The sequence below is a fragment of the Haliaeetus leucocephalus genome, unplaced genomic scaffold (genome assembly GCF_000737465.1).
Source record: "Haliaeetus leucocephalus isolate CR32 unplaced genomic scaffold, Haliaeetus_leucocephalus-4.0 Scaffold722, whole genome shotgun sequence".
NCBI classification, from domain to species: Eukaryota; Metazoa; Chordata; class Aves; order Accipitriformes; family Accipitridae; genus Haliaeetus; species Haliaeetus leucocephalus.
The window spans coordinates 3,262,547-3,281,779 of record NW_010973158.1 but is presented as its reverse complement, the minus strand read 5'-3'; the positions used below and the strand labels follow the sequence as shown (position 1 = coordinate 3,281,779).

The following is a 19,233-nucleotide window of genomic DNA, read 5'->3' as shown; positions in this document are numbered from 1 at the left end:
TATAGAACATAATGATTTCTTTTCTTGCTGTTTGCAGGTGCTCCTGACCCAACAGCAGGTGCTAGCATAGATGATGAGAACTGCTGGCATTTGGATGAGGAACAGGTCCAAGAACAGGTTAAACTCTTCCTCTCCCAGGGCGGATACCATGGATCAGGGAAGCAGCTCAATTTGCTTTTTGCAAAGGTGTGTCGAGTACTCTAAACCTTCCCTTTTTTCTCTCCCCCATTCCCCACGCCAGTCTGTACTTGTTCGCATCTTACTCAAAGTCCTGTTGTTCTAAAACAAGACAAAGCCTTGGGAACATTATGGCAGCTTAATAATGAGTTGTACAGCAGTGGACTGCAATCTGATGTGTCTTGAGATCAGTGTAAGGATATGAAGTAACATTTCAACCATCTGCAGCTTTGCTGTTCTCTTCCTTCCCACCCCCAAAATGTTGGAGAAACGTGTAGAAATTAATCTTGCAGCAGTTGGCGTAATACATCTGTGGATTACTTGTGGAAGAAGTGTCTCTGAAGAATTGCAATGGGATACTGAAACCAAAAATAGTTAAAATTGGGAAGGCAGACTTTTTTCTACTTAAAAATTTCACATCACATGTATAAATTGCATTTCTAATTTAACGGTGGTGGAATATTTAACACTGCAGCATATTGTCTGTACTGCGATATCTTTGTATTTTCAAGTTTGTATTAAAAGACTCGTTTCCTAGGTGCGAGAGATGCTAAAGATGAGAGATTCAAATGGAGCTCGCATGTTGACGTTGATAACAGAACAGTTCATGGCTGACCCTCGTCTGTCGCTTTGGAGACAACAAGGAACTGCAATGACTGACAAGTATAGGCAGCTCTGGGATGAACTGGGTAAATGCACAGACTTCAAAATCATTTAGGTGTTCACATGTGTAATGAAGAAACAATTACATATTTGGGGTGGAGAGAAACTTTATTGTGGTACTAGGTAAAGCAGGTTAGAGTTTTCTGCAGTTTTACGTGTTCAGTTAAGGTTGGGTGAAATTGAATTTCTGATCTACAGTATGAGACAATTGCAGTTGGAGGAGAGGAAGCATGACGTGAAACAAGTACAATTGCAACAGGTTGTAAGTACCTGAGGATCTAAAAAGAATAAAGCAAAAAGTGGAAACATAGCTACGCAACTGAGAATATGTATATAAGCCACTAGTGCTAAACTGGAAAGGTTAAGGAAGAAATCGATTCACCACTAGAGAGAAATAGAAGGCAAAATAGAAGATTCATTAGCAGTATCAGAAGATAGCAACAAAGGCAAGTAGAAGTCCATTACTGAGCAGGAAAGGAGATCAAATAACAGAAGGCTAAAACAATTAACACTGCTTTACGGGAAAGGTCAGCTGCGACCAGATACATGACTTAGTTGTACAATGGAGAGAGGAACACAGGCTGAAATGGGAAAGGTATATGTAAACTGGTAGGGTCTGAGGGCACTTGCTCTGAAGTGCTCCAGAAATTTGCTAATCTAGTTTTGAACTACTGCTTCAGAAGTTCTCAAAATCTATAGGGATCTGTGGTAAGGCGGGGTAATTCAAAACAACTTGAATGTAAATGTCACCAATATTTTAAAGGTGGGTAGGTGAGTGCAAAGAACATTAAGTAACCACAAGCATTCCTTTCCTAGGTATAAGGTACTGGAACAAAAGCCAGTTGGTGTGTAAGTGTGTAGAAGGTAGCAGTGATAAAAGACAACCTGAATTATTTAAAATACAGTGGTAAATCTAATTTGTTTCTCTAAAAGATAATTCAGAGTGTGTAAGTGGAGGGATTAATATGTATATCTTAGCTGTAGTAGGGTTTTGGATGCTGTCTTGGAGGCTTTCTCAAAGCAAGCTGAAGATACACAGCCTAAAAGGAATCAACTTGTGGTTCACGGAACTTGGAGTAGTTACCTGTGCTCTCACTCAGTCTGGAATGACACTTCAAGTCTAGACTTAAAGGAGTCTGTCTTGAGATGAGTTCTGGTCAGTATTGCTTGGAACATAGAATTAAATAAATATTAAATAACAAACAAACAAAAAACTTTACAGATGATGCCCTATGGGACATTATGTAAACACTGCAGAGAAGAGAACCAAAGACCATAATGCTCTTGATACATTTTAACGTTCCAAAACCAAGCTAAATGAAATTAAATCCAAGCAAGAATAACATGCTTCATTTAGAAAGGAAGCATCAAACCCTAAACTTAAGTTTTCCACTGTTAAAGATGACCATGATTGATTGCATGTTGACTGGTGGGGCTAAGACTGGATATAACCTGTTCAGCATGAATTATGTTCACTCTAAATGAAGCATTAGGCTAATAAAGCACTAGCTACCTGGTTGACATTATAGACCTCTGTGGTGGAAAGACTCAATATCAGAGCAGGTAAAGCTCTGTCAGAAAGACTGTAGATACAACTTCTTGTCTTCAAGTGTAACAACCCTTCTAGTGTGTCATTTTTATGATGCCTTAGCTTGTTGGGGAATAACAGTTTTTGCCAAGCAGGGCTTGCCTGGACATGTATGCAGCAAAATTGTATCCCACCATACTGAAAACTGGAGGGTCTCATGCTTCATTGCTTATGTGGGTTGAGCTGGTAGGTGGTGGGAGAGGCAGAAATGTGTTCTCCATCTGTTACCTGTAGCAGTCTTACCACATACTGCCAATAAACATAAAAGGTTTTGTTAAATTTTCTTAGTGGCTCCTCTTCTTGTTTCATCAGTTTCATGTTAACATCATTTTCTTGGCAGCACCTGTCTGAAGGTAGAGGAGGTGGAACCTCTCTGCCTGCAGCATTGAATAGGCAATATTTTAGATTAATTGAATTGATTAGTTTACCTCTGTTTAATCAGAATTATACGTGCCACTCCCAAAAAGCTGCAGAGCGGCCTCCAGCCTCACCACTACCTCAGCTGCTGTATTTGCAATCTGAGGCAGACCCTGTTGTTTCAGTCCAGAACTGCTCTGCTGCCTCTAACATTATCAAAGTATGTTGATTGTGTACTATGGTTTCAGTTGCAAATACATTTCAATCACTTCAGGTATGCAGTAGGCTAAGGGTAGAACTTGGTTCTTCCAGCTCCAGCTTATGTTTATGTTGCTAAACTGTCCCGTTTCTTCCCCACACCAGTAGAATTCCTTCCACTGGTGCTTAGCAAGTTCCCTCAAAATGGCTGTTAATTGGATTAATCTCTCCAGCCTGACTCCTACCTTGTGTGAAAGTTACAAACTGCTACCATGTTTCTGCTAGGATTTTGCCTTGAGTTTCATTCAAATTAAACAGGTACCTTTTTCCAGGTGAAATGTACATCTCAAAAAAAAAAAAGCGAATGTGCAAAAGTTGAAGGAGATTTTAAGGGAGTCCAGAATTACAATAGCAAGCTGCAGAAGGAAGAGCAGGATGGCCCTGGCCGGATGGCCCTGTGCCAATACTGGCAGGGATAACTCAGACATTGGGTTTAAGGGGGTGATGTTATCACTGTGTTCTAAAATGATGTTGGCTTCCTGTCTTGTCATCTTCTAGGACGTTAGAGAACTAAAATATCGATGAAGAGAATGAGACAGGCCTTTACATACTTAACTTTTTGTATTTGTTCAGAGTAATTTGGTAGTGGCATATATGTATGTCTTTCAAAAAAACAAAGTTTTATCTATGATCTCATTTACTTCACAGGGAGGTGGCAATGTAACATAGTACTTATGGCAAATTTTAGGCATAAAAAGTATGTAAATACAGACTCTGCTTAGTAAAGGCTTGCTTACTTGCCCTGGTATGCTGTCTGCCAACTGCTAGGCATATGGCCACTTTGTCAGTTCAATCTTGGCATAGGTTTTTAAGCATACTTAAATAACTTCAGTTTTGCTCCTTAACTGGGTCACTTGACCTTTTCACTAGAATTTAACTGATGCTTCCTGCCCAGCATTGGCAAGGGTACTGGAAGGACACAGTGGGCTCTGATCAGAGTTCCTGCTGAAGTTTATGGTAAATTGTTGACTTCTACTGAAGTCAGATTGGATTTGAATGTTTGAAGGTGCTGATTAAAAAAAAAAAAAAGACACCCCCCCACCTCACAAATACTTCACATCTAAGTATGGACCTGACTATTTTCTAATACAAAGTCCTAATTCCATAAGCAATTTATGATTCAAAAGCCTGAAATTAAAAAAAAGCCTTACACATAACTAGCTAGTTGTCCTTCTCAGGAGGAAGAATATAATAATTAGGCTCAGCAAATTCCCCTGTTGTATATCAAAGAATGGGTTGAGCTAAATGTTGCTTATGGAACTCTAAAGGTGTACTATTGGAAAGATCAAGATTACAGGTCAAAGCTGTAAGGCTTGTTGATATACTTCTCATACTAAGAGAATTTAGATGCAACTTCAGTGATGCATTGGTAAATACTTCCAACTTGCCACAATAATACATGAATGCACTTCCTAGAGTTTAGAGTGGAGTTGGAATTCTTCACATTGATGCTGTTTAAATGGTGTCTCAGTAGATAAATTTCACATGCTGATCTTTAGGTGTTTAACTCTTGATGACCATGGTTGAAGACTTCAGTATATCAGAATGATTAATTATCTGAAGCACCTTGGTTTGCCTTTTAAATTAAATTGCATTGGTAAAATGGGAGGATATGGAAATGCACAGTAAGTATCTGCTGATGCCTGTTGAGCTGAGATCTGTGTTCTAAAGAAAAGGTCAGTTAACCTTCTTTGTAGTCTAGAGGGAAGAAATGGACCATGCAATCTTACTATAGCAGTATTCATTAATATTCATCCATGAAAAATTAAGTAAAAGTTGCTTGTTCTGTTCAAAAGTAAAAAGATTTCCTTAAAGGGGGAAAATTTGATTTTGTGCCCCAGCCCAGGGATCATGATGGCTGCGAGCCTCTGCTTTGGAATTAAATGTTGAGCACTGCCAGATGCCAGACATCAGGAAGAGGCTGAGTTTTGTCGGCAAATGGGATCTGCAAGTTAATTGGTGTTTTCTGCAGGCTTCTGGCTGTGAAATGAAATTGGAAGCCCTTTAGCCACATGGATAATACAGGACCTGAATACAAATGTCACATGTCACCATCAGGGCCCAGTGTGAAACAATAGTGTTCCCACTCGAACACTGCGCCATTACAGATCATTTAAATATGGGGATTACATTTAAACTAAAAGCCCCATTTGCCTTTTACTGCAATTTAAATGTCCTCTTAGCAAAAGCTAAGTGACAAATTAAATGAAAAAAGTGCCCACATTTTTAAAGCTGTAATGCAAAACAACCTTTTATTGCTTCTCATGTGCCACGAATGAATCATTATACTTGTCAACCCTAAACCAAGCCATAATTGGAGCAGCTACTGTTATCAAAGCGGGGCTGCTCTTGTGACAGCTTAATAAAGCTGAAACTGTTAAATTAAATCCCAGATGCTTAATCTGATGAAAGCAGTCAAGTAGAAGGATCTAAGACAAGTATCTACTGCTTGGTGGAGTGATGGAGCCCAACAGCTTGTCAACACGTAGATTACAGGATCAGATTTTTTTTGTGAACTACCATTTTCACTATCTTTATATGCTTTTGCTTGCCTTCATGGTGAAGAAACTTCACATAATTTGCATGTTTCAAAACAAACATTTCTAGTGGATTTCCTCCATTCTTATATTTAAGAACTGTTCAAGGGGGACCGGAGCTGATTTTTTTCAAGTTGAGGATTAGTTTCTTGTGGAACAAAAGTATGATGGCTCTGTCATGGGGAAGAGGGTGTGTCCGAAGAGCTCTTGCAAGACAGGGCAGTGCATAAAATTGGCAAATGTGTTCTGGGTTTGCATTATGCTGATCCTGGTCTTTTGTTGGTTATCTTATTTTACGATGTTAAGGAGAACTTAAAAGGTATTCTGTACTTCCAGCTGGGTAGTCACCACATTTTAATGCATCAGCTTCACCTGTTTACCTCAACCACTTGTTGTTGTCTAAAGGTTTTTAAGCATAGGAACCTCTCAATGATATTGCCATGAGCCTTGTTCATGGGATAAAGCTTTCCTGGGTGACATCCTTAGAATCCTTTCTGTTACACATGCTGAACAGGTTGTTGTCATAAAGGTGTTTCCTGAGTAGAGTAACATGTCTTTGCCTTAGCAGTTCTAGTAGTCTTAGTAGTTTTTCACTAGCACTTTGCCCTGTTGTGGGCTGCTTTTTAAATGTTGGAACAGCCTGATGGTCTACTTTGAGTTCACACTTGCTGATATTTTGGCCACTTTCTGGATTAGAGTGTTAACATTTTTGTGTTAAAATTTAAAACTAAAATATCATTTTACAAAGTCATGTCATGTAGAGAAATAGTGCAGTACATTTCCTGAAGGATCATGCCTAAATTTTTATCAGTAACACTTTGCTCATCATCTAAAACTTAATTCTAAATGTTGAGTTTAGGCAAGGAATCATTATAGATTAATTAAGAGATTTAATTACCCTTTTGCCATGAGCAAACTAATGATTGAGTGTTAAATAATGCTTTTTTTTTTTAACCCACTCTGAATTTTTCTTATAAAAGTTTTATATTCCTCTCTAGAAAATACCAAGTTAGATTCTTTTAATCTTAACTAAATGAAGCTGTTCTCCATCTATATTTCTATCTGAGGCATTCCTTCCGTTTGTAATTGGAGAGACAAATTTGTGTGAATAGGACATGCCAGCTGTTCTAAACAGATTATCTCTGCTTAGTACTTAAGTGGAGGGGGGAAAAAGGACAAAAGCAGCTAGGGTTGTTGCCAATATGCCCCTAGAGAAATTCCTTCCTGATGCCTGATTTGATGACTACTTCAGGGCTGCCACGAAAAAGAATCACTGAAGTTAAGCATTCATTACAGTTTTTGTGCTCTAATACCATTTTTCTGGAGCTGCATACTTCATGCAGTCCCTTTTTAGGATCATGCAGTAGAAACATTCACTTTTTCCTGTATGTTATGGTATTTAAAAAATGGTGCAGCAAGGCTCTCAAGTTTCAAATTTGAGTGCAAAGTTTATATCCATACTTCTATGATTTTTTTTGACTATCCCAAGTTCTAATTGCATTATGTTCTGTCATAAAGCTAAGGAAAGTACCAATGCCCTGCACATGTAGAAAATAAAGCTAACTTCAAATTTCTAAGTTTAGATTAATCAGTTGCACATAGTACATTTCTGGCCTTGAAGTGAAAGCTGTAGGAAGACCTATGTTTCAAAGGAGGTGGGATGCACCATGCTTTGCACCATTTCCCTTGGTCTTTCCTTGTGGGACTTTGTGTCTTCAACTATATCACATCCAGTAGGCTGTCTTTGCTTAACTGATAATACTTCTCTTTCTTTCATTTTGTTTAGTCTTAGCTGCCATGGTGTAGTTGCCATACAGTTATAAAACATGTGTGCCTTCAGTTCATGCGCTTAAGGTTACACCTACTTTTCACAGAATAAGATGTTAATATATGTCAGTGTATTTGAATGATTTGTGCTATTGGAGGCACTAAATTAACAGTACTTCTGAGTTTGCATCACAAGACAGTTTTGCTGCTCTAAGGCCTGAGTTATGGATGACAACTTAAAGAAATTGCTGTCATGGCCCTGGAGTGTCTTGGTTGTTGCTGTCACCTTCATTTCCCTGGTGAATGAAGCCAGGCTGCAGTTGTGCAAGGACAGGTTCTGTCCATCTTCCCTGAGGATTATTTCCTTCCTCCTTCATTACTGCCATGTGCCATAATGGTGTATGAAATGAGGGTATATGAGGCCAGAGTATGACAGTAAGTGGGAGCTATTTTCAAAGAGGGTATTCTTTCCTGTGGCATTTATCAGATTTGAGGAATAATGGTGAAAGTAATTAACTTTAGTCAATAAGCATAGCTGGAGAGGCTTATTTTTAATACCATACAGAAAGTTTGGGTTTCCATTTAGTTCAGTTGGATGGAAAGTACTTTTACTGCAGGAGCCAAATTTCTTGAAATACCCACATTAAAACAGTTTTGAAGTTTTTATTCCTAAGCTGTTGAACTGATTTACTTATAAGTGTCCTAAAAAATTGTTCTATATTGGAGCTGGTACAAAACTTACTGTGGTCCTAACTGGAATCATGACTGCTGGGATTAAGGGCAGTTTTACTATGAGCTCAAGTTGGTACTTAGCATTATTTTTTTTCCTTTCTCTCACTCTTTATTTTTAATACTTCAGTAACATAAAGCTGCCATTTAATTTTCCAATACCACTTTTAGTAAATACTGGAGCTAGAGAGAAGTAATAGATTTATGGAGAGGAGTTACTGAATCTTCAGTGATTTCTCTGAGCTTTACTATGGTCCAGCAATCTAGCCTTGTGGTATTTTCCAGTTTTCTGTCTTGAATGCATACTGGAAAAATAACTGAAAAATTGGAAGAGTAATTTAAAATGAGAGGTGCAAGAATCTCAGCCTGCTTGGGTCCGTCAAAGCAAAACAAAGGAAATCCTCTTATAATTTAAGATATCTACATAGACTAAAAAATGGATAGGGAAGACACTTCTGCCAAGCAAACAAAAGGTGGCTGAAAATTGTAATTGGAGCTGGGCAAATTTAACTAGAAAACTAGAAATAAGGTTAGAGTTTTGAGTTGTGGTAGCCAGGCAGTAGATAGTAGATCAACAAACCAGGAGCTGTGCTCGATTCTTGTATTAGAAATCTTAATTGAAGTATGCTGTTTTTGTAAAAACTCAACAATCACTTTTGGACTGGAAGATGAAAGTAACTCAGGATATTTTAGAGTAGGAAAGAATTCAGACTAGGCAGTCAGAATGTGTTCTTCTGGCCAGTTACAGTGGGTTATTTACATTCTGTGAGCATAGTTGTGGCAATCATACCTTTTTCTGAACTTCCCACTATGCAAGGGAGTGTTTGTACTTGCTCTGCTTTTTAAAAAAATGAGAGGTATTTTTCATCCCTTTATTTTATGAATATCTTGTTTTGTTTGATGAATATATCAAACTTCCCAGTTTTGCATCTTCCTAAAAAATTAACTGAGAGGAATTATCTTGACAATAAATTTAAATAGAGGTAGGTTAGTGTATCTATAGTTAGTAGTCACATTAACTTTTCTTCTGAAAATTGTCAGAGTTTCTGGAAATAGGCTGTGAATGCTGAGAGTGTGTTACCAGTTAAAATATTTGATAAAATGCCTGATTTCTGTTTTGGGCAGGAGCATACTTTGTGTTCATCACCTAGCTGTAAATATTGGCAACTACTCAAAATTGTGAAGAATCATATTAAGGTACTCATAAAATATTTTTGTACCATTTGTGCTAGTATTATCAATGCTTTTACCTTCAATTGATTGATTGTGAACAAATGAATGAATAGTTCTGTGATTATTGGGGAAGTTCATCAGTGAGACTTATTTGCAGGTGCTTTATAGTTTCTTCTAGCTTTGTAGACTAATAGCCTGTGCCTTGATACAGTGGTTCGGTTATAGGGTTATATAGGTGCGTAGAGGGGCATTTAACATACGTGTGACAGATCCTAAGTGCTCTCTTAGGGATAGGCTGTGATAATGTAAATTGCACCTTTCAGGCAAATTTCTGTTCTTATACGAAACTCTTTGGTCAAATGGCAGAGTGTCTGCAAAGATGCAGCAGTTTTTAAAACAAACTCAGAAAGGCATAACCCAGAACAACGGGCGCATGTGAAATGACAGAAGTGCTTGGTTAGTTCCTTTTTCCTTTGTGCTAAAAGTTGAAAACATAGGAAGACAAGAGCAGTTTTTCTTTGCTTGACTCACAGAGATCAGAGCATGTAGTTGATGATAGCTTAGAATAGAATCTCAATATGTAAATATCCGTTTCCTTTCAGCCAAATACACGTGTGCCTTTAACCCTTGGAGCAGCAGTATGCAGCAAGAGAGAAAGGGAAACTTAAGAAATTAGTAATTTTTTTTGTCCCTGGGTTACACCTCCACTCCCTCTAACGCACATTCAGAGTTTAGTGTGCAGAAGGGCAATGATTCCCTCTTGCCATCAGTGCTGCAGGTAATCTATTGCATTAATCAGCCCGCTAGTGTGAAATGCATAGGGAGTGATTATACTATCATACACAATGCAATCAGCATGAAGCACTTGTCAAGACCAATACATCAAAGTTTAATTCAGTAATAGAGCGAATTAGAGCAAAATGAAACATTCTGTCCTCCAAGAAACACAGCACCCATAGAAAGCCTTTTTTTTTCTGAAGGTTGCACAGAGAAACCAGAATGCATTAAGGAATTTTTTTTATAAATAAAATTGCAACTTGGATCCAGCTGAATGCTGAAGGTACTTTTCCTTGGGGTTGTTATCGAGGAGAGAACAGCACTGAAGTGCTTTGCCTATCTTCACTATTCCATAAAAGCAACTGTTTAATTGGAGCATTCTCCAGTGGGACTTCTGATTATGCTTTGTTCTAATGGAGATCTCTCCGTGCCTGAAGGAGGGAGGTGGCTTTGCCAGTCCTTCTGAAGGCACTTGTCCTTCTCGTTGAGAAGCAATAAATACCATGCACTACCTCCTTTGAGGTTTCCAAGTGGCTGTCCTAGTGAAAGTCCAGGTATAAACCACTTTAAAATTCTTCACTGACACTTCTACTTTAAAGGGGTCATAGGTTCTGTCTCCTAGTATTGTTTCTATTCTGGTACTTCCAATGCTGGAAAATGATGGTTTTGTAATAGAATTGGTTATGCTCAAATGGGGCACCATGGCAAGTATACAGCAATTACTGAAGCTGATTTGTCTGTTGCACAAAGGGAATGATCTTGACTACCGGGCTCCATTTTCTTTGAAATGATCAAATGCTACTAACCTGGTAGCTTATGGGGTTTTAGTTTTTGAGAGAGATGTGCATTAATGGGAAGGGCAAAGAAATGTCACAATAGATGTGCATCTGTTACTTCCATATTTTTATTTTGCAAATGAATGGATTGATCTTAAGTATATTAAATGTAAAATTCCAGAGCAAAGGCCAGGTCTCAGCCATTGATACACAGGTATTGTAAATGAGGAAATACTGAACCAAGCTTAGCTACACAGCAACCCTGACAAGGTAGCATAATATTTCTAGGAAAAGCAGATTTATTGGGAAGACTGTAATCACAGTTGGAAGAATTGTAGGCTGGATCTTCAATCATGATCAGTGTCCTAGCCCCCCACTAAAATTGTTGCCGTCACCAACTTCCTGGTTACTGGGGCAAGAGTAAAATATAATGGGATTTGTGAAAACTGAGCAATGCTTCATCTCTCAGGAGAGTCTGTGTACATTCCTTGCACTTCCTTTGGCTTCATGAATGCATGCATACACAGGATGTGTAATTATTACAACATCTACTTTTACAGTGAACTGAATACTTCTTAATGTTTTTCAGTTTGCGTATTTAAATCCTAATCAGTGTAAAGGCGTGCTGACCCTTTCTGCCCCATGAATTCAAAGGTATGCATGTCTACTGAGAAACACACAAGTACCGATGTTCCCTTGTACGTATGAGGAAGGTGTGCGTTGTGTAAAGCAGTAATGTAACCTATGTTTTTTTGTGGTGTGAGGCACACTAGAGATGTATGACAACTGTGAATTTTCAAAAGGAGGACTGTCTGAACCAAAGGTGTGTTTTAGCAAAGCTGGCTTTTTCCAGGTCAAGAGGATTAGTATTGAACCAAAATAGGCCATTCCTCACTGCAGTATGATGGTTCTAATATTCATTCCCTTGTGAAATTAATACCAAATTACACTTGCAGTGAGTCTTCTTTTCCAGTTATCTTCTGTGGGAAAAATTTCTGTGTATTGGGTTGTGATAATGTTGCCACTGTACTGTGAGGAGTTTTGTATTGGAAGGATGTAGGTCACAGTCAAGGGACCCAAAGCAGAACGTTACTTTTGGGTTAGTAGCATGTAGTTTGCGGAAGGGGAAGATGTGTGAGCCTGCTGAGAACCAGTATGAAAAGATACCTGGTGCCTGAGGAAAGAGAGACAGGAAGAAGAGAGCAAGCTGTGTTAGAAAAACAAAGTATGTAAACACAAACACATTCTCTGTGGATTTTTATTGGTTTGGGTTGGGGTTTTTTTTCCTTTAATGAGACATTTGTTCATACTGAAGGTGGCATTGGTGACATCATTAAATCTAGTCAAACAGGTAAACTTGAGAATGCCAGGAATTAACTTTGGGAACTTCTTTTGAGTATAGACCAACAGCAGTTTCCAGGCTGAAGTCGCTGGAAATGGATTTAGATACATTCCTCACAAATTACAAGTAGCTGTCCTTCATTTTTTCCAGAAGTTTCGTCTGTAGTAAGAGGTAAGCGTGATCAGCAGTTTCGCTGTATGGGAGCCATTAGGCAGAAAATAGAGAATTTCTTGTTTGAGGCCAGTGTAAGCCTTCAGGTTGGTGGTGACATTTAAGGGCCAGCTCAGGGGGGCTTCCACTGAGAGTATCAGAGAAACAGGAAGAATATCCTCCAGGCACCTTCCAGTTGGCATGTGGTAAAAATCTGGGCACAAGTGAACATTTTCTTCAGACTTTTCAGCGCTAGGAGCAGGACAGGAATCAGTGAATTGAAAAAGCCAGAATGGAGCAGATGTCAGGGGAGGGGACAGGCACTTAGGAAGCACGAGGAGGAAGAAATATGAATGCAGGCAAAGGTACACATGCTAGGGGGAGAAAAAAAAAAAAAAGAAAAAATCACACACACACCACCCCCCCACCCCCCACCCCCCAACCAAAAAACCTAGAAACACAAATAGGCTGAAGAGTGTGGGGTCATTGGCATTATGCATCCTTCTCCCAGATGGTAGCCTTTGTAGGACTACAGGAGTTGAGCCCGAGGCTCTTTCTGTTCCCTTCTCTTCTCTTGGGGGAGTTTTGTCTCACACTCCTCTTCCTGCAGGGAATGGGGCAGCTGTGAAAGCTGGGAGAGATGTCAGACGTGCATGCAGCTCGCCCTGAAGTCACTGGGAGCAGGGTGCAGTTGGGGTCTATTGAAATTTTAAGTGTTTTGTGTGGGGTTTATTAGAAATACACTTGTCCTTGTGCTTCATTTGCATAAAAATAGCCTGGGTTTCTGAGACAATCGCTACTAACAATGTAGTTATGCTTGACATAGTTTCCCTCTTTAAACCAAAGAAGTTTTAAAGGATTTTGATACTTTGGGATGTCTCTTCCCTTTCCTGCCTCTTAGATCTACCTCATGCATAGTGGAGCTTCTGAAGAAGGCAAGTGAATTCCTTTACCTCTAGTGGTGTTTCTGAGACATGGAAAAAGAAAAGGCCATTTTGTAGGGGCATGGTGTAATCACTAGTGTGTGTTCTGCCTTGATGGATGATTGAAATACTTACCAAATGCAGTTAAGGTATTCCACTTTGCTTTTGCTTCAGTCTGAGAACACTGGGAATCTGGTTACAAAATACTGGCTTTTTTTTTTTGTTAGATGCTGAGGTACAGTGTTGTCTTAGTGACCTCAAGTGATGTTTGATTTTGAAAATAAATAAGCAAGCCTAACATAACTATTCTTCAAGACTTTCCAATATTCCCCGTCTTCTGTTTTGTTATGCAGATTGCAAGAAATACAGTAGTTCTGTCTTGGGCAGTGCTGAATGCATTGATGCTTGATAATAAGAACCAGTTGTAATTTAACTCTGGAGAGTGAAGTGTGTTGACAAGTGTGTCTAAAGAAAGTCATATGATTTGACTTTAAAAGAATTTTTTAAAAATAGTATTGGCCTTATTTACTCCCATGGCAAGTTTCAGACGCTTTAAAAAAACCTCAACAAAACAAACCCCAAACACTTGCTGTACTGTATTTAACTACTATGTAGTAATAATCTGCAGTAGTGTCGTGTCTCTGGTGTTCTGCACTGTACCATATCACATTCTGGTGCGGTTTTCGGATTTCTTTGATATTACTTCCCCATTCCATGTTGGTCTGAGTATAGGGGGGACTTGCAACCTTAAGGATCAAGCTGTGTTTCCACTGGTTCCTGTGCTGTTGCATACCAACATGCCGAGTTACTTTAGGAATGAATGTAATGCGATGGCCTGTGCTCTGGGTATCCATTTGGCATTCTCAGTTAGCAGAATAATACTTGAATGTGAGAATTTTATTATCCTGGAAGAATCAGCTGCATTTTTATTCTTTTTTTTTTTTTCAGCCTGTTATGAAGATTGCATAGTTTAAGTGTATTCTCTGAATCTCTTGTAGTGTATAAGGCACGTTCTTAATGAGCAAATGAACTGTTGCTACACAGTATTTTCAGGTGTATTCATGGTTCTGTCAAAGTTCACGCTGATGAAGAAACAGCTGATTTAGAGAAAAATCTTTCCATTTGAAAATGGTTGCTAGAGACCCTGATGCATTTTGTGCCTGCCCTGCTATATAGTCTCAGGGAGCAGGTTCCAAAGTGATGGTATGTGTGAAATGTCTGCGCAAATTAGCTTTCCCTTCAAGCTCTGTAAACAGAAAATGTAAAACGAATTTTTTAGTGTAACCAAATTACTGAAGTAATTGTAGTAAAAATATCTTACTCCTATTAGACTGCACAAAAGCAGTGTTTACTGGATCTCTGAGACCCAGATATGTTTGGGCATGAGTTACACAATCAGCAGTACTTCTGCTGGGTTCTGAGTGTGGAAGTATATGTTTACAAAATACATGTCTTACTAATGCACTTCTTTGGTTCCTGTAATGTGAAGCTGGAAGATACATAGTTCTTGTTCATAGTAAACAACATTCGCTTCTGGTACAAAAATTAGAAGAAAAACTTGGGTAATTTCCTGCTGTAACTTTATGTGAATTCTTGTTTGCTTTTGACTGATATTGCTGTCTGAGCCATACATTGTGAACACTGGATTTTCTAATACAAAAGACCTCTTAATGCCTTTTAATTGAGAAGGTTGGCTTGGTACCGTCTTTCAAATGCTTGAGATGGGCCATGCCAGCTCCAAGATCCTGCGTTGGGAATTCAGTCTGCCTGGTGTTAGGCATAGCTGGGAAGCAAGCAGTGTAGCCTTTGAGGGGAGAAAAAGTGTTACAGTATAGAAGTTTGCAATTAGTCATTGGCTGCTGCGTTTTTAATAGAAAACATAATTTAGCAATTTTTTTAAAATCAGGTGCTCTGTGGATGTGTATAGTCTTAAATCCCCACTGCAAGTTGGAGCAGAAGGCCAGTTGGCTAAAACAGCTGAAAAAATGGAACAGTGTGGATGTTTGTCCCTGGGAAGATGGAAACCATGGAAACGAGCTGCCCAATTTAACCAATGCTTTGCCTCAGGGTGCAAATGCTAACCAAGGTGAGCCTAAACATATGCACTGACTGCAACATATAGTATAACCTCTATCTTGTATACTCTAGCCTTGCAGAATTCAGCATTCTTTCCTGGGACAAGTAACTTGTTGAGGATTGACCAGCCAAAATTTTTTTGACTAATGCTGTCCTTGCAGAAAGGATAAATAGGTGGGGGTTTTTGTGCTGGGACTGCAATGTTTTCAAAGGAAGTATCTGTGTTCAGTTAGAAGACCTAACTTTTCACTTGGTGCTTCTAAATACATGTTGCATGAAAATTGGATGTCCTTGAAGTATGTAACATAAAAGCCTGTTGTTTCTTTGCTTGACTATAATCTTGTATTCCTTCTGGTGTTGGGGTTTTTATTTTGTTTGCAGTTACAAAGCCTTTGATACCTATTTAAAGAGAGATCTGTTGCAACTGCATTAAACTTGAGTGTGTGAGAAACTAAAGCGGCTATCTATGGGATGTGCTCTGTATGTACAGTCTGCATTGCCAGGTGTGTGGGGGGTGCAGAGGCAACACTGCTGTCTTGGAGGAGGGGTCTCACTCGATATCATGTTTTCTACTCTAAAATGTGATTATCAAATGTGACAGAAGCCTTGTCCAGTCCTCTTCAAACTAATATGGCTCAGTAACAATCGCTAGTAACTGGGGAAGATGCAGCATATTTACCTGGGAAAAAACCCTCATAATCGTCTAAACCCTCAGTATTTTGACACTTATTTCATACAGCTGTGATAAATTAAATGCTTTGGAGGTGACAGATTTGGACTTAGATGGGTTTTTCTTTGCTTCTTTTTCTTGGAAGATTACTTCTGAAGTTAATAGACTTGGTTCATTTTTAAATCTGGCAGCTAGCCAGGGACAGAATTTCATTCAGCGTGTAACTCCCTACAGAAGTGTTTTGCTTTCTGTATCTCATGATGCTCAGCCCAACCTAGGCAGGCTAGTTGTAACTGACATGGCATCTCAATGTTCATAGACATAGTGCCATGTCGACAGAGCAATTTTGCCACAGGAAGGTGTCCAGTAAGGATTATGTCAGTCCCATGGCCTCAGTACCTCACTTTCGTTGCAGTATTTGTATATGTTTATGACAAGAAAAATTACACAAGTGCTTGAAGTTAATGTTACTTTGCAAAGAGAATAACTAAAAATTTTTTATGTGATGTTTATCTGTCCCTCATCCTGGCAGCTCTGGCTCTGAGTAGGAGAGAAGCTGAGGATGCTTGAGTAGCTGTGTGCTGTATACCTTCTAGCTTGTTTTCAGGGGAGTTCTGTACGTGCTGTTGAATGTCCTTCATCTCTAGCTGTTCCCTCTGCAAAGTCCTGGTTAGCATCAGCCATGCTGGTTTGTAGATATCTCTGAATGCAAAGTGAATGGCACACACTTCATCTGAGCTATTGGGTTAGTAATAGGATGTGAAATGTCATCTGCGGGCTGCTTGGTGCAGAGGGGGGCAAGGCAGGCTGCCATCGGTTGGGGTTGGTGAATAGGCAGAAGACAAGAATACCGTGAATGACTGATTCACATATGAATGAGTAAAAGCTGATGCAGCTTTCTGAACTTGTGAAAATGACAGATTCATCGAATAGGCCACATCGGACGGTGTTCACTCGAGCCATTGAGGCGTGCGATCTGCACTGGCAGGACAGCCACTTACAGCACATTATCAGCAGTGACCTATACACCAACTACTGTTACCATGACGACACTGAAAACTTGCTCTTTGACTCTCACGGGTGGCCCCTCTGGCATGGTAAGTGGCTAAACCGGAAAGACGTTTCCATGACTTGCTGCTTTGTTCATTTTCTATGGCATTATTTTGGGGGGGGGGGGGGGGAGATGAATGAAAAGCCTGGCAAAAAGAACAGAGGCTTCCTTGAAATGCTGGCTCAGAAGTAGTCCTTTAAGTCTCTCTTGCATAGTTTTAAAAACAAAACAAAAAAAACAAACAAAAAAGCCCTTTTGAGTAACCTAGCAAAACAGGCCATTGCAGACATGGAAGCATTGCTATTCCTCAATTATTTTCTCCATTTTAGAACATGTTCCTACAGCCTGTGCGAGGGTGGATGCATTACGATCTCATGGATACCCACGAGAAGCGCTGCGGCTAGCAATAGCTATTGTTAATACATTAAGAAGGCAGCAGCAGAAACAGCTGGAAATGTTCCGGGCTCAGAAGAAAGGTAAATGTGGGGAAAAGAGAAGGGCAAATGACGTTGGAGGTGACAATAACACCAGACTGGAACTTTTCATGAGAAGACCAGTTTTGAAACTAAAGTGAAAGAGGTGACTTTAGCTCTTTGGTCCAAATGATCATAGTGTTAATGTCACATTGTGGATGTCAGAGGTTTTCTGTAAGCTGGCTTGTGAGCTGTGCAGAGCAAGGGCTCTGTTCTGTCTTCTGCAATATGTATGGTCTGATGGGGCCTTTATCCCAATCAGTTTTTTTGGTTATACAGTGAAAATACTCACCCTGTGTAATTTACAGGCTTTTAAACAAAACTTTGCATTTGGCATGTGAGATGTTTAAAATAGTTGTTTTCTCTGATGTATATTTTAGCTGAACTATATATTTCTGAGGTGTAAGCCTAAAGTTGACATTGAGGGTAACAATGAGGCAAAGTCTGCAATACAAAAATTCATCAAATTTGGCAGTTTGTTCCAAAAGAGTCTCTTACAGTGCTCAAAATTTTTGTGTTTCTGAATAAAGGTGGATTGCTTTTGTTTGTTTTTGAAACACTATTTTTTATAAAATATTCTGTGATCCTCTGATGAGGACTACCCCTGTTTTTTTTGAAAGAATGTTCTCCTTCAGATACAGTTTCTATGCCAAGTGATCCTTGCTACCCAAAATAATGCTGCACTGAACTTTGTCGTTAGTTTGAAGAGCCAGTGGATGAAGGGAATGGCTTTCTGGTTAAAGAATGCATGTGGGAAAATTGGAATTACTTTCTCAGCTGCTACAAGAATACCTTAATTCAAATTTTTAGATCTTCGTTGCTACTCTTAACTACATATCCTCATGTATTATAGGCAAAAATACCAGTGTGAAGTCATATGTATAAATTTTTCAAGTGAGTGTGCAGATGTTTTCCCAGAAATGAGTATTTAGAAAACAAGGTAGACACCTGACTGAAAAAAAATTGGCTGGTAGTTCCTATGTGCCTTTATTTTTTTTTTCTTTTTTTTTTCCCCACAGTACCCAAGGAAGAAGGGTTTTTGAGCACTGTTGTGGATCCTAGGTTTGAACAAAACTTAAAAGCACTTTGTATTATTACATAGGATAATTTGCTGTGTCTTTTTTTATCATGTAATGTATCTTTCCTTAACAAGTATTCTCTTAAACGTTTTGCAGCTTTTCTAGCTTCTCAGACTCGGGGGATAAGTAGTGAGGGGCCTATCTCAGTGTGTATGTGTGTACCTACCACTGGCAGGTGTGAAGGGTCTGCTGCAAGTGTGCTGGTTGTAGTACTAGTCCTTTTCATTCCCAGTTGCTAGCGCAGTATTAGACATTCAATACTTCTGTTAAGTTCCTTGCCCTGTGAGCAGTTTCTGTAGCTGTCAACTAATATTGTGCTATTACAAATAAAAAAATGGATTGTATGAAATGCAGTCCATCCTACCCTAAAACAAAGTTTGTCATTTCTATGTTGTCACTCGCTGCTTTTTTATTTTTTTCTTCTTACATGTGGATTTTTTTAAAAACACCTTAATACTGCAAAATTTGCTGGTCTTCTTTATAAGCAGATGAATTCTGCAGCTACAGCCCACTTTAGGTTTTAGTTCAGCAAACACCACATGCTTCTACTTAGCTTTTATTCATGTGACTGATCTGACGTCCATGGAACCAGTTGTGTGATTTAAAATTAAATGTCTATATGACTGGAAGACTGAAGCCTTTGTTTGGCATGACACGAAGGAAGCTC

General features: G+C 39.1%; 1 protein-coding gene across 1 annotated transcript in view; it reads left to right on the top strand.

The window, feature by feature from the left end:
• Positions 1–19,233, top strand: part of ZSWIM6 (zinc finger, SWIM-type containing 6) — a 49,565-nt gene that overhangs the window by 10,240 nt on the left and 20,092 nt on the right. The window contains exons 3-7 of the mRNA XM_010580591.1: positions 38–186; positions 716–866; positions 15,124–15,303; positions 16,884–17,060; positions 17,344–17,490. Of these exons, the coding sequence (XP_010578893.1) occupies positions 38–186; positions 716–866; positions 15,124–15,303; positions 16,884–17,060; positions 17,344–17,490 (804 nt within the window). The remainder of the gene's footprint in view (positions 1–37; positions 187–715; positions 867–15,123; positions 15,304–16,883; positions 17,061–17,343; positions 17,491–19,233) is intronic.